The sequence below is a fragment of the Cucurbita moschata genome, unplaced genomic scaffold (genome assembly GCF_002738365.1).
Source record: "Cucurbita moschata cultivar Rifu unplaced genomic scaffold, Cmos_1.0 Cmo_Scf00011, whole genome shotgun sequence".
Classification (NCBI taxonomy): Eukaryota; Viridiplantae; Streptophyta; class Magnoliopsida; order Cucurbitales; family Cucurbitaceae; genus Cucurbita; species Cucurbita moschata.
In genome coordinates, this window is record NW_019268527.1 from 4,621,121 (window position 1) to 4,633,945 (window position 12,825).

Here is a 12,825-nt window from a genome sequence, read left to right on the forward strand (position 1 = left end):
GAAGAGATTTCCACCCTTTACAAAAAAAAAAATGTTTCGTTCTAGTCAAACTTTGATGGGTTCATAAGTGTTTTACTTAAAATAGAGGTGAAGAGCAGTAGAAATAATGTCATCCTAAAAATGAAGTGTTTATGAAAAGAAGGATTGTGAAGAGTGAAAACCCTCCATCGAATCACTTAAAAAGAAGAAGGCAAATTGGATGGTGGAGAGATGAGTGAGAGAAAAGCCGAGTTTACGTATGGCTCAAAAGTAAAGATAGAAAATTTATTGAACAAAAACAGCAATAATAAGAAAAGGTAAAGGATTATCCTGTCCCATCGCCTTTCGATTCAACTCCATGCACTTTCTTTGATTCCCCAAACAATGTTACTGCCACTTCTTAATCTATATGAATCACCAAATATACTCTCTTAACTTCGCCCTTTCATGTTCAAATGATCCGTCCCTTGCGTCCACTCCTTTTGAGGTTCTGATACCATTTGTAATATCTCAAGCTCACTGTTAACCGTGTCGGGCTCCAAAAAGAAGAGAAAGAGGAGGGGACGGGGGAAATACGAGAAAGGTGAAGCCCTTGAGAGGCAAAGTGAAAAGGGAAAAGGGTGTCAATTGCAAATTATGTCAATGATGATAGGAATGATATGGGAGCCACATGCATCATGTTATTTAGATAATTCATGAACTTCCTTTTAACAGTCACTCTCTCTATCTCTATCTCTATCTCTCTCTCTCTCTAGAATTATTAGTTTTTTGACTTGCCTGTTTGTGGGACCCATCCCACTATATCCTTATGTCTTCATATTAACTATGATCTCCAAGAATGAACATTGAATCCTACCTAATCCTTTTCAATTACACAACCCTAATTTCACACCCGGTTTTCGTGTTCACGTATCAAACGGTTGAGAGGAAGATCATGAGTTTAAATTGGGTTTGACCCTCTTCAGCTGATGTGGAATCCACCCCTTGGAAGGAAGATCATGAGTTTAAATTGGGTTTGACCCTCTTCAGCCGATGTGGAATCCACCCCTTGGAACTTTCGTTCCCCTCTCCAATCGATATGGGGTCTCACAAACCACCTCTCTTGGGAGCCCACCGTCCTCGTTGGCACACTGCTCAGTATATTATCCACTTTGACCCGTTGCGTAGTGTCACAACTAGAGAGAGGTTTCCACACGCTTATAAGGAATACTCCATGCATGTAACGACCTAAATCCACTGCTAATAGATATTGTCCTCTTTGAGCTTCCCCTCAAGACTTTAAAACACGTCTGCTAGGGGAAGGTGTCCACACCCTTATAAATGGTGGTTTATTCTACTCCCCAACCAATGTGACACCCTTATAAATGGTGGTTTGTTCTACTCCCCAACCAATGTGGGACATCACAATCCACCCCCCTTCGGGGTCCAGCGTCCTTACTGGCACTCTTTTCTTTTTCCAATCGACGTGGGACCGCCCCCAAATCCACCCCCTTTAGGGCCTAGCGTCCTTACTGGCACACCGCGTCGTGTCTACCCCCCTTCGGGGAATAGCGAGAAGGCTAGCATATCGTCCGGTGTCTGGCTCTGATACCATTTGTAAAAGTCTAGATCTACCGTTAGCAGATATTGTTCTCTTTGGACTTTCCCTTTCTGGCTTCCCCTCAAGACTTTAAAACGTGTCTCTTAGGGGAAAGTTTCCACACCCTGGTTTGTTCTTCTCTCCAACCAATGTGAGACATCACAGTGCGCCTTTTAAAGAGCTGATCCAAAGATAGTTCAATACATCAGACACGTAAGAAATATTATCTCCATTAAAAGTAAAGTCACGAGAGATTATGCTCAAAATAAACAATGTCATATCATTATAGAGAGTCGTGATTGGTGACACAGAAATCCCACTTATTATTTTTGTTGCTTAAAGCTTGCCCACTTCCCATATCTTCTCTCTCTTTCTTTCTTACTCTTGTATGGATCAAAAAGGAGGAAACTTTGAGACACCCACACACACACACACACACAAAGCTCTGCCAGCTCCCATCTGAAAGGAATTCCATGCTGCTCCACAAATACAAGAGAGAGAGAGAGGAGAGAGAGAAAGAGACCCAGTAGGCCATTATGTGATATGATCTAAGGGTCAGCTACAGATGTACTGGTAGCCAAAAAAAAGAGACAAACAGTCTACGCTTATGATCATGGACGCTGAAAATGGGATCCGAAGACCTAATTTTCCATTACAATTGTTGGAGAAAAAAGAAGAACACCACCCTTGTTCCACCTCCGCCAACAACGGAACATCAACCACTACTCCAATTCTTCAATCCTCTTCTTCTTCTTCACCCAACAAGCCCCCTCCCAAAAGGGCCACCACCAAAGACCGCCACACCAAAGTCGACGGCCGCGGTCGCCGTATTCGTATGCCTGCTCTTTGCGCTGCTAGGGTTTTTCAGCTCACTAGAGAACTCGGCCACAAGTCCGATGGCGAAACAATTGAGTGGCTTCTACAGCAAGCTGAGCCCGCCGTAATTGCCGCTACCGGAACCGGTACAATTCCGGCGAATTTCACTTCACTTAATATTTCCCTTCGTAGCTCCGGCTCCACCATCTCCGCCCCTTCCCACTTCCGAACGAGCTATTTCAACCCGACCCAATTCGCCGTCAGAACAAGATCCGATCTTTGGGATCGGAGTAACGCTCTCGTGGATGATTCTTCTACATTCTTGAATTTCAACTCTTCGAACTATGTCAAGCACGATCAGGGTGGAATTGATTTGACTGAGGCGGGAAAAAAACGGCGGCCGGAGCAGTCGGAATCTTCATCGGAAAATCCAATCGGGAATTATTTAGTTCAATCGAATTCCGGGTCGATTCCAGCGAGTCACGGCACGGCGGTACCGACGACATTTTGGATGATGACGAATCCGAGTAATCCAGCGAGTGATCCGATGTGGACATTCCCGTCGATGAGTAGCAGCAGTATGTTCAGAGGAGCAGCTGCAGCTGGTGGCAGTGGCGGGTTTCATTTCATGAATCTTCCACCGCCAATGGCTCTTTTGCCAACTGCCCAACCGTTGGGCTCCGGGATCGGTGGCAGTGGCGGCGGTCCAGCCACCGACACCCACTTGGGGATGTTAGCAGCGCTGAGTGCTTATAGAACGATGCCGGGATTGTCAGTGTCAGAGTCTCCGACAAGAGGAGTGGCGGCTGTTCATCAAAGTGGGAATGAAGCTCATGATTCCACTTCAAATCGTGATCAATCTTAGACCCACAAGACATCTCAAAAAAACATGTATGCTTGCTGCTTTTCAATCCTAATACATACTTTTTTCTTTAATTTCTTTCTTTTAGTGATTGATTTTCTGAGTAAATACACCAAAAAAAAAGAGTGATAGTTGTTTATTGCGGTTTGTGTGTATGAGTTTTCATTAAAACTGCAATGTTCTTTAGTATCATAGTAGCTGCGATGGATTTGGTAAGCAATTAAGGCTTTTTTGATTACCAAAAACAAGGCTTGGATTTGGCTTGTGTTCCCCCCGCCGGCATCTGCCTATGTTTTCATCATATAAATGAATATCAACCTGAGTATTTTCGGTTTTTGAATGTTATATCTATCTATCTATCTATCTATCTATCTATCTATCTATTTTTTGTTCATGTGGAGAATTTTAAGTTCTGGTATCTTTCTACATCTGAAATTTCGTATTTTCGAGGCATGAATTAGTCTAAATGCTCGTTGGGAATGGATACAATGTTTTGACATGGATGTATGGTTGATAAGAAAGTAATGATCGTATTGTTTTGGAGTTTTTATGAACGTGGTAAAACTTAAAGAAAGGAGGGAGCAATGAGTTGTAGACGGGAAGGATAATGTTGGGATTTTGAAGTTTTTCTATTTAACGAGCTACCTCTTTGTCAAAATCATTTTTTGTTCGGACTCTTCTTTACAAAAAATGATCTGTTTGTCTTGAAATGACCTAGTCCAATAGGGACATCCCAATTCATTTGGCATTTCGATTCAATCAAATAGAAGGTCTACAGGGCACCATATTTTAGGAGCCCAAACTATGTGATTGCATAAATCCTCCTCTATGGGTTACCGTTCGTGGACTCCTTCCCATTCTTAAAACTTCGACTCGTATTGTTCATAGAAAATCTATGATTAGCGATAGAACAAAACTCATTTTGTATCATATCTAAGTGATTCTTCTGTCTGGGCCGAATATACTTTTTTTATTTAAAAAATACATAAATATCATATCATCTTAAAAATATTAACTTTACCAACAAACCCTTTTGCTAACTACTTCATAAGCTATTATGAGTATCATTAGTTCAACAAACTTTGATTAATGGAAAATATATGCTCTACGTTTCACTATACTTCACCTATCATTTTTATGCCCTAATCAATGTCACCCTATTGATTTGATACTCACTTACGTATATTTGGCATCATCATCACCACATATTTTTCATCACTAAATCTCGTTGATCATTGACCAAACAAAGATATTTCCATCTTGCTCCCAAATTGTCGTAGATAAAAACAAGCATTTATTCACCAACTAAACCATCAAACCAATTAAACAGATAGAACAACGAATCGAACCACTACAATGATATGATATTATCTAACTCTATGTTCGACGTTGAAGCCAATGAGTGAGTGGTAAGAGTGTACATTGGCCTACTGAAAATCGGTGCCTCTTTTCTCGTGTACCATAATTCTCGGACAATTAGCCCTACTGTCAAAAACACCTTTTTGACAAACTTTACTCCTACGCCTTTCTCTATCCATCAACCTCCCCTTTATTGCCACACCCATTTCTTCCACACCAAACAAGCCTAGTTTCAATTTTGCAGGCCATGGGTTCGGGGAACTTTCTTCAAGTCGTGGCCAACAACTTCGATGTTCTTGCTCTGTAATCATTCTACTTCCTTCCATTGCTTTCAAAATTTGCCCTTTCTTTAACTTGTTTTGATCTCTGGCTTTCAACTTTGCAGGCCAGTGGTTTGTCTGGTGTATCCACTGTAAGTCACCAATGGGTTTGTAATTTTGTATTAACCTTATTTGAATTCACAGCTACAATGGGTTGTTTTTGTTTGATAATAGTTACGCTTCGATCAAGGCTATCGAGACGAAGTCAATTGTGGATGATCAGCAATGGCTCACTTACTGGGTTTTGTACTCACTCATGACTCTCTTCGAGCTCACGTTTGCCAAAGTTCTAGAAGTGTAAGTAGGCTATGTTAAGATTGTTGGGAGGGAGTCTCACGTTGACTAATTTAGGAAATGATCATGAGTTTTACGGAATACATCTCTGTTGGTATGATGTCTTTCAGAGAAGCCTAAAGTAAAGCCATGAGAGCGTATGCTCAAAATGGACAATATCATACTATTGTGGAGATCCGTGATTCTTAACATGGTATCAGGTATCAGAGTCATGCTCTTAACTTAGTCATATCAATAGAATTCTCAAATGTCGAACAAAGAAGTTGTAACAACCCAAGCCCATCGCTAGCAAATATTGTTCTCTTTGGATTTTCTCTTTCGGGCTTCGCCTCAAAGTTTTTAAAATGTGTTTGCTAGTGAGAGGTGTTCGTTCTCCTCCCCAACTAATGTGGGGTCTCACAGAAGTTGTGAGCCTTAAACGTGTAGTCAAAAGTGACTCAAGTGTTGAACAAATGGTGCATTTTGTTCAAGGACTTCAGAGAAGGAGTCAAGCCTCGATTAAAGGGAGGTTGTTCGAGGGCTCCACCATAGGCCTCAAGACAGGCTCTATAGTGTACTTTTTTCGAGAACTCCAGAGAAGGAGTCGAGTCTTGATTAAGGGGAGGTTGTTCGAGGGCTCCACCATATGCCTCAGGAGAGACTCTATAGTGTACTTTGTTCGAGAGGAGGATTGTTGGGAAGGAGTCCCACAATGGCCAATTTAGAAAATGATCATGGATTTTCTCTATTGGTATGAGACCTTTTAAGGAAGTCCAAAACAAAGCCATGAAAGCTTATGTTCAAAGTGGACAATATCATACCATTACGAAGAGTCGTGGTTCCTAACACGTTAATTCTTGTTCCAGGGTTGCGGTTTGGCCCTACGTGAAGCTGATAATAATGAGCTGGTTGGTGCTGCCACACTTCAATGGAGCAGCACACGTTTACAAAAACTTCATTAGGCCATACTATATGAACCCACAAACTTCAACGCTATGGTATATTCCTCAAAAGACCAAAGAAATTTTCAGTGCCCCAGATGATGTTTTAACTGCTGCTGAGAAGTACATGGAACAACATGGAACTGAAGCTTTCGAAAGGCTTATGCACAAGGTTTGTTCATGCATTTATTTAACATATTAACTATGTGTTTGATCCTGACGACGTAATTTGTTTGCCAAATTTAGCAGCAGTCCGAAAGAGATAGGCCGAGGAGGAACAACAATTACATGATATTCGATGATGATTACGTATATTGATTGAATTGTGTACTTTGTAACTCGTTGATGATGTGTAAGAGGATGGCTTATGCATAAAATGTTATGAACTTGCAACATCATGTCCCTAATTCTAGCTAAGTATTGATCTCATTTTCATTCGTTTACTTTGAAAAACTATAAAGATTTGATTGATAATAGAAATGTCATCGGGGCGGGGACCCGTCCCATCTCCAAGACATTAAACTCGTTAGAACTTAAAACATAAAATCCATTTGAATTTCGAAGACTTCAACCCTTTGAAGTGCGCCACTTGAGAATAGAAATAGAAATAGAATTGGGATCGAAAGTCTGATCTTAGTTCATGTTGTTTATAACTGTTGAAATATGATACAAACTATCAACTAATACCCGAAAAAATAGAAATAGAAATAGAACTAAGATCGAAAGTCTGATCTTTATTCATGTTTATAACTGTTTAAATAGAATACAAACTATCAACTAATACCTACAAAACGACATAAAATATATAACTAACTAAATCTTGTATATAAAATAAAATATACGCTAATCAAATCTAAGATAAAATATACTATTAACAATTTCAACCATAAAAAAAATATCAACTAATACCTAAAAAATGAGAGAGAATATATAACTAACTAAATGTTGTATATAAGATAAAATATATTGCTAATCAAATCTAAAATAAAATATACTACTCATAACTCCTAACTATAAAAAAAATATTAACCATATATATCCATAATTAATTATTAAAATATATTTTTCAAATATCATATTTAATAGAGTCAGTAAATTGGATAGAGACGGGAATGGAGAATCTAATCAAATCCTGTCCCGACCCCAATTATCTAACGAGTAGAATCTCTCCCAATTTATCTCCCATTCTTCGTTTAAATAGGAAATTTTTGTGTAGCGAGAATGGAAAATCTAATCACGTCCCGTCCCCGGTCCAATTATATAACGCAGAAATCTCTCCCAATTTATCTCTCATTCTGGTTTAAATAGGAAATGTATGTGTAGCGTGCAAGTTGGATACTATTTATTAGGTCTCTATGTATAATTTGTTAATCTTATTATAATTTCATTAATTAAGATATATATGGTTAATTAAGAGATCATTTGTGAATAAATGAGAAGGAATTATAAAATAAGAGTAATAACAAATTATATAAAAAAATTGACCGACATACAAATTAAAATTATATATATATATACAAGCACTGCGAAGAGTGGGTTATAGCGCACGTGATTAAATATTCAAAAGGCCCAAACAAACTCATGAGCCCAAATATTAGTGGGCCCATCACGTAGTAAAGCCCAAACAAACTCATAATAGGTTCACTGGAAAGCCCATATGTTAATGGGCCCATCACATGCTCTGCCCAGAGCTTCGGCTAGGGCGCAGGGCCAGGTTCACAGCATAAAGCGGGGGTTTTAAAATCTCATATAAATTCACCACAAAACCTTCCTCCATTACGGCGCTTTTCGTTTTCGTGTTTTAGGGTTTCCGATCGAGATCGCGGCGAGGACTGAAGCCGGAGCGGAGAAGAAGACATGGTGCACGTCTCTTTCTACAGGAACTGTGAGTATTCTTAAATTCAATAACTTTACGGAATTGTATATTCATTGTCACCTAATAGAGCCTTCGAGCATCTGCAATACATACTCATATGCTTCATTTTAATGCACTTAAGGTTTGGATCTTCTATCTCTGGTACTTTTCTTCTGGTTGTGTTTCGCGCATGTTAGGCCTCCTGGTTAATCTTAGGTTAGCTGGAACATAAGGAACCGTATGGTTGGGATGCCATGGGGGTTGGATTAGAAATCATGGGGACTCAAATTCCTAGGCTTTAAATTCATGAATGCTTGACAGTTTCTCTGCTCCATTTTGTTTTCTTTCAAAATTTTTGTTCAGTTCATTTTATGTAGATCAGAATATGACAGTGGCTTTTGCATTATTATTATTATAAAATGTTGTTTTACATAATGCCGATTTCTTGGCGCGGTTGCTGAGAGCCATGGTTGTTGAATAGTGGGATCTGTCATTATGTAGATGGAAAGACGTTCAAGAAACCTCGTCGTCCTTATGAGAAGGAGCGTCTGGATGCAGAACTTAAACTTGTAGGTGAATATGGGCTTCGTTGTAAAAGGGAGCTATGGAGGGTTCAATATGCATTGAGCCGAATCCGTAATAACGCAAGAATGCTTTTAACTCTGGATGAAAAGAATCCGCGTAGGATTTTTGAGGGAGAGGCTCTGCTTAGGAGGATGAACAGGTATGGACTTTTGGATGAGAGTCAAAACAAGCTTGATTATGTTTTGGCACTTACGGTGGAGAATTTCCTTGAGCGTCGTCTTCAAACCCTCGTATTCAAGTCTGGAATGGCGAAGTCTATTCATCATGCTAGAGTGCTCATCAGGCAAAAGCATATAAGGTAGAATGGCTTTATCATCACTCTAATCTTTTAGATGTTGCATCGCAGTAACATTCCTTTGTATATAAAGTACTCTGAAACCACTTGATTTATACCAATTTTGTAAGATCGTATTTGTTGCCTGGACATTGTTAGGTGTTTGCTGCATGCAAAATTGTAAGCTTAGTGTTGTTTTGTATTACTTCTATACTCTTCCTTATTGAAATGTATGTAGCGTTTGAAGCATATGTTGTTGATTATTTCATTCGATTCTGTCTTTCTAGGGTTGGGAGGCAGGTGGTTAACATCCCTTCTTTCATGGTGAGAGTTGATTCTCAAAAGCACATAGACTTCTCTCTCACTAGTCCATTTGGTGGTGGTCGCCCCGGAAGAGTGAAGAGAAGGAACCAGAAGGCAGCCGCCAAGAAGGCTGCTGGTGGAGATGGAGATGAAGAAGACGAGGATTGAGTTATCGAGTAAACACATAATCCGAGATGATGGTAAAAGATTAGCCAAGGATCTCAGGTATCTGAGATTAACCTCAAGTCCTGTTTCCTTCTCCAGCTAACCTTGAGCTTTCTCTGTTGATGAAAATGTTATGTTTTCTAGAAGTTTTGCTTTGATTAATTTTCATTTAGAGATCTTGATTGTTCTTCGGTGGTGGCACTAGTTTTCAATTTTGGACAAGCTTCTCTTTGGATTTTGTTGTCACATTTTTTATGCCATGATAGGACTTCACTAAAAATTCCTCTGCATCATGAATTTATTGAGTAGATTTGATCATAATCTGGTTGCTTGAGTAGATTTGATCATAATCTGGTTGCTTGGCGTATTTATATTCTTCATGGTGCTCTGCAAGTGTGTGTGAGTTGTAAGCCCTAGACTGTCATGAGTTTAGATATAGTAAACCATGAATGTCAAAATGTCAGATAGATTGAAATTTGAAGGTATTATGAGTTTATATCTAGACCTTGATGGATATCATGTGTCAATAACAAGATGTGCTTATTTTACTCTTACAAATACTGATCTATTCTCTACTTATCCCAAGTCTTGGTGGGATACTGAAATAAAGAAACCCTTGGATTTATTGGGAAATGAAAGGTCAAAAAGATGATTATGTGATCTGTTGAAGTCATGATGATTATATTGCAATGATAATGAAAATATTGAAGTTATCCTTATGGTTGAATGGCCCAATAACATAAATTCTGTTCGTGCCAATTATTTGATAGACCAAATTGTTTTGCACCTAATCTTTTAGTCTTTTCCTTAGTTTTCCTTCGTTATTTTAATATTTAGTAAAGGTAAGGACTTGAAATGAAATTGTTGGATTGTCTCTTTGGGGCCCTTCTATTAAGTTTTTAATTTTCAACAATAATTCTACTTGATGAATTTGCTTCGTCCTCTTTGTTTGAGTTTTGTTTCAAGAGTAAGGGTGTTCTACCATAGTGACCCAAATAACATTGGGATATGCCATGTAATAATTGGATATAAAATTGATGAACTTATAATCATTCAGGCACATAATCAATGATAAAAGAAACTGTCAGCTTCAATAATTTCTCCAATGATGAAAGAGGCTATTAAGTTGACCGATCAAACAATAATGTAGGCAAAACTTGGATATTATATTTGTACGGTATATTTGTTTCCAAACGAATAAGATTCAGCTCAAGTTTGTTTTTAGATATGTTTTCCAAACATTCTTGTCCACTTGTTTGTGAAAGCAATCTATGATTTTTGTGATATGTTTGGAGAAATATGATTTTATGAAATAATAATAATAATAATTGGGAAGACGTTAAATTACATTTATTAAGAAAAGTTTGTAACAATATGAACTAATAAATTATATTAGATCTACAAAACTCTCTAGAAGTTTTCGTGGGTTGACTCAGATACTTTTTAGATTATAAATTTTTTCAACAAAAATAACATTTATTTAGAACTTAATCTAAAAGAGAGATAATAGGGGAAGGTGGAGGTAGTCCGGAGAGGGCAGTGGCAGACATGAAAATATGTAACGAGGACTGGACATTAACGTCACAATATGCATTATTATTATTATTATTATCATTATTATTACTATTATTTATAATATTATAATAGAGATATAGATTTAAGAGTTGGCCCCCACATCCTTATCCTATTACCCCCGCCTTCCTTCTCCGCCACTTAATTTCCTCTCTCATTTTAATATTAATTAATTTAAATTCCCCCAAACCCTAAATTATATTTTATTTCATTAAAAAAAAGAAAAGAAAAGAAAAGAAAAGAAAAGGGCTGGACATTATTTCCTTCCTCTACCTCAATACCGTGCTCACTCACACACCTGATAATTGCCCCTGCCCCTGCCCCCTGCCCCCTGCCCTTCCCATTTACTTTCAGAATTCAGATCTCCTCCTCCACCACTTTTTTTTTTTTCCTCTTCTTCTCTTCTTCTCTTTACATATTTAATGTAATCATATTTCCCCTCTTTGCAGGCGTCCAAAAACAACACTATTTTCCCCTTCCCACGTCCGATCTCGAGCCTAAGCCAATCACTAGCACGTATTTATTCATTTTTACTTATTATGTATCGTCGTCAGACTCACAATTTTAAAACATGTCTATTGTAGAGAGAGTTTAGCCCTACTCAGACCAGTGCATCGAACAGTCGGGTGACAAACATGAGAGAGTTTAGCCCTATTCTGACCGGTACATCACAAAGTCTGATGACTTGACTTTAATATCATTTGTGACAGCCCAATCTACTATTAGCAGATAATGTCCTCTTTAGGTTTTCTCTTCAACGGCTTCCCTTTAAAATTTTAAAACGCGTCTACTATGAAAATGATTTAGCCTTACTCCGACCAATGCATCACACCGTTCTGTGATTGGCTCTAATACAATTTGTAAAAGCTTCAGTCCATCAATAAGAGATACTATTCTTTTTGGGCTTTCCCTTTAAAGTTCTAGAACGTGTCTATTATTGAGAGGTTCCTACACTCTTATAAGGAAGGTGTGTTCCCCTCTCTCACCGACGTGGGACCTCACCAATGTAACAGCACAAGCAGTATCCTCTTCGGACGTTCCCTTGAAGGGCTTCCCTTTAAGGTTCTAAAAGGTATTTACTAGGGAGAGGTTCCCACACTCGAGGAATGTGTGTTCCCCTCTCTAATCGATGTGTTTCCTCACATTTAGAACAGCCCAAGCCCACCATTAACATATATTATGCTCTTTAGACTTTTACTTCAAGTTTTAAAATATGTCTACTAAAAATAGGTTTCCACACCCTTAAAGGGGATGATGTTTCCCTCTCCGGACCTCACAATCTACCCCCTTCGCCCAGTGTCTTTGTTGTCACACTGCACAACGTCTGGCTCTAATACTATTTGTAACAGCCCAAACCCACCACTAGCGAATATTGTCTACTTTGGCCTGTTACATTTTGCAGTCAGCCTCACAGTTTTAAAATGCATATACCACATAAATGTTTCCACACCCTTGTAAAGAATGTTTCGTTCTCCTCTCCAACCGACACGGGATCTTATACTTGATCCTCGTGCATTCACTCAGAAAATTCCCCACCTTAAAAATTTTGTGAAGAACCCGAACCAAAAAGAGGTGAAGATGAAAATGGAGAACGTCTTTCGTCGTGTCCCAATGAGGTGGACATGTCCAATAATCTTAACCCATTTTTATTGGATATTTTTATTTTAAAAAAAAAATTGCAAGTGGAGGAATCAGTCAAGATACTTAACAATTATTTTAATTTTCAAGTTAATTTGACGAATAAAGAAAAAATAAATCCAATTTAATGGAGAGACGTGACAAATATTAAATTATATGATAAGGAAAGAAAATGAAATTACTAATTAGACCTTAATGAAATGAAAAATAAATTTTAATATTAAAGTAATTAAAATATGTTAAAAATTAGTAGTGGGTGGAAATAATTAATCACCACTAACCGCATCAACACCTGCAATCAATG

The 12,825-nt window shown here is 38.3% G+C and overlaps 3 protein-coding genes across 4 annotated transcripts; all 3 read left to right on the forward strand.

The window, feature by feature from the left end:
• Positions 1-1,921: 1,921 nt before the first annotated feature.
• Positions 1,922-3,581, forward strand: LOC111449334 (transcription factor TCP15-like). The gene has a single exon (XM_023089183.1). The coding sequence runs from the start codon at positions 2,166-2,168 to the stop codon at positions 3,237-3,239; it is 1,074 nt and encodes a 357-aa protein (XP_022944951.1). The 5' UTR covers positions 1,922-2,165; the 3' UTR covers positions 3,240-3,581.
• Positions 3,582-4,704: 1,123 nt separating this feature from the next.
• Positions 4,705-6,546, forward strand: LOC111449339 (HVA22-like protein c). Of its 2 annotated transcripts, none has more exons than XM_023089189.1 (5): positions 4,705-4,898; positions 4,981-5,007; positions 5,090-5,212; positions 6,055-6,301; positions 6,376-6,546. In XM_023089189.1, exons 1-5 carry the CDS (start codon positions 4,843-4,845, stop codon positions 6,445-6,447), a joined length of 525 nt encoding a protein of 174 aa, XP_022944957.1. In that variant the 5' UTR covers positions 4,705-4,842; the 3' UTR covers positions 6,448-6,546. The 2 variants fall into 2 exon arrangements, with proteins under 2 accessions (XP_022944957.1, XP_022944958.1); XM_023089190.1 differs by having other exon boundaries at positions 4,711-4,898; positions 6,379-6,546.
• Positions 6,547-7,886: 1,340 nt separating this feature from the next.
• LOC111449338 (40S ribosomal protein S9-2) lies at positions 7,887-9,601 on the forward strand. The gene is made up of 3 exons (XM_023089187.1): positions 7,887-8,014; positions 8,486-8,867; positions 9,131-9,601. Exons 1-3 carry the CDS (start codon positions 7,987-7,989, stop codon positions 9,312-9,314), a joined length of 594 nt encoding a protein of 197 aa, XP_022944955.1. The 5' UTR covers positions 7,887-7,986; the 3' UTR covers positions 9,315-9,601.
• The last annotated feature ends 3,224 nt before the right edge of the window (positions 9,602-12,825 follow it).

Coding starts and splice junctions, on each gene's coding strand:
- LOC111449334 (XM_023089183.1), top strand. CDS start 2,166: ATGATCATGGACGCTGAAAATGGGATCCGAAGACCTAATTTTCCATTA.
- LOC111449339 (XM_023089189.1), top strand. CDS start 4,843: ATGGGTTCGGGGAACTTTCTTCAAGTCGTGGCCAACAACTTCGATGTT. Junction 4,899..4,980: donor AACTTCGATGTTCTTGCTCT/GTAATCATTCTA, acceptor TCAACTTTGCAG/GCCAGTGGTTTGTCTGGTGT. Junction 5,008..5,089: donor GTTTGTCTGGTGTATCCACT/GTAAGTCACCAA, acceptor GTTTGATAATAG/TTACGCTTCGATCAAGGCTA.
- LOC111449338 (XM_023089187.1), top strand. CDS start 7,987: ATGGTGCACGTCTCTTTCTACAGGAACT. Junction 8,015..8,485: donor CGTCTCTTTCTACAGGAACT/GTGAGTATTCTT, acceptor GTCATTATGTAG/ATGGAAAGACGTTCAAGAAA. Junction 8,868..9,130: donor ATCAGGCAAAAGCATATAAG/GTAGAATGGCTT, acceptor CTGTCTTTCTAG/GGTTGGGAGGCAGGTGGTTA.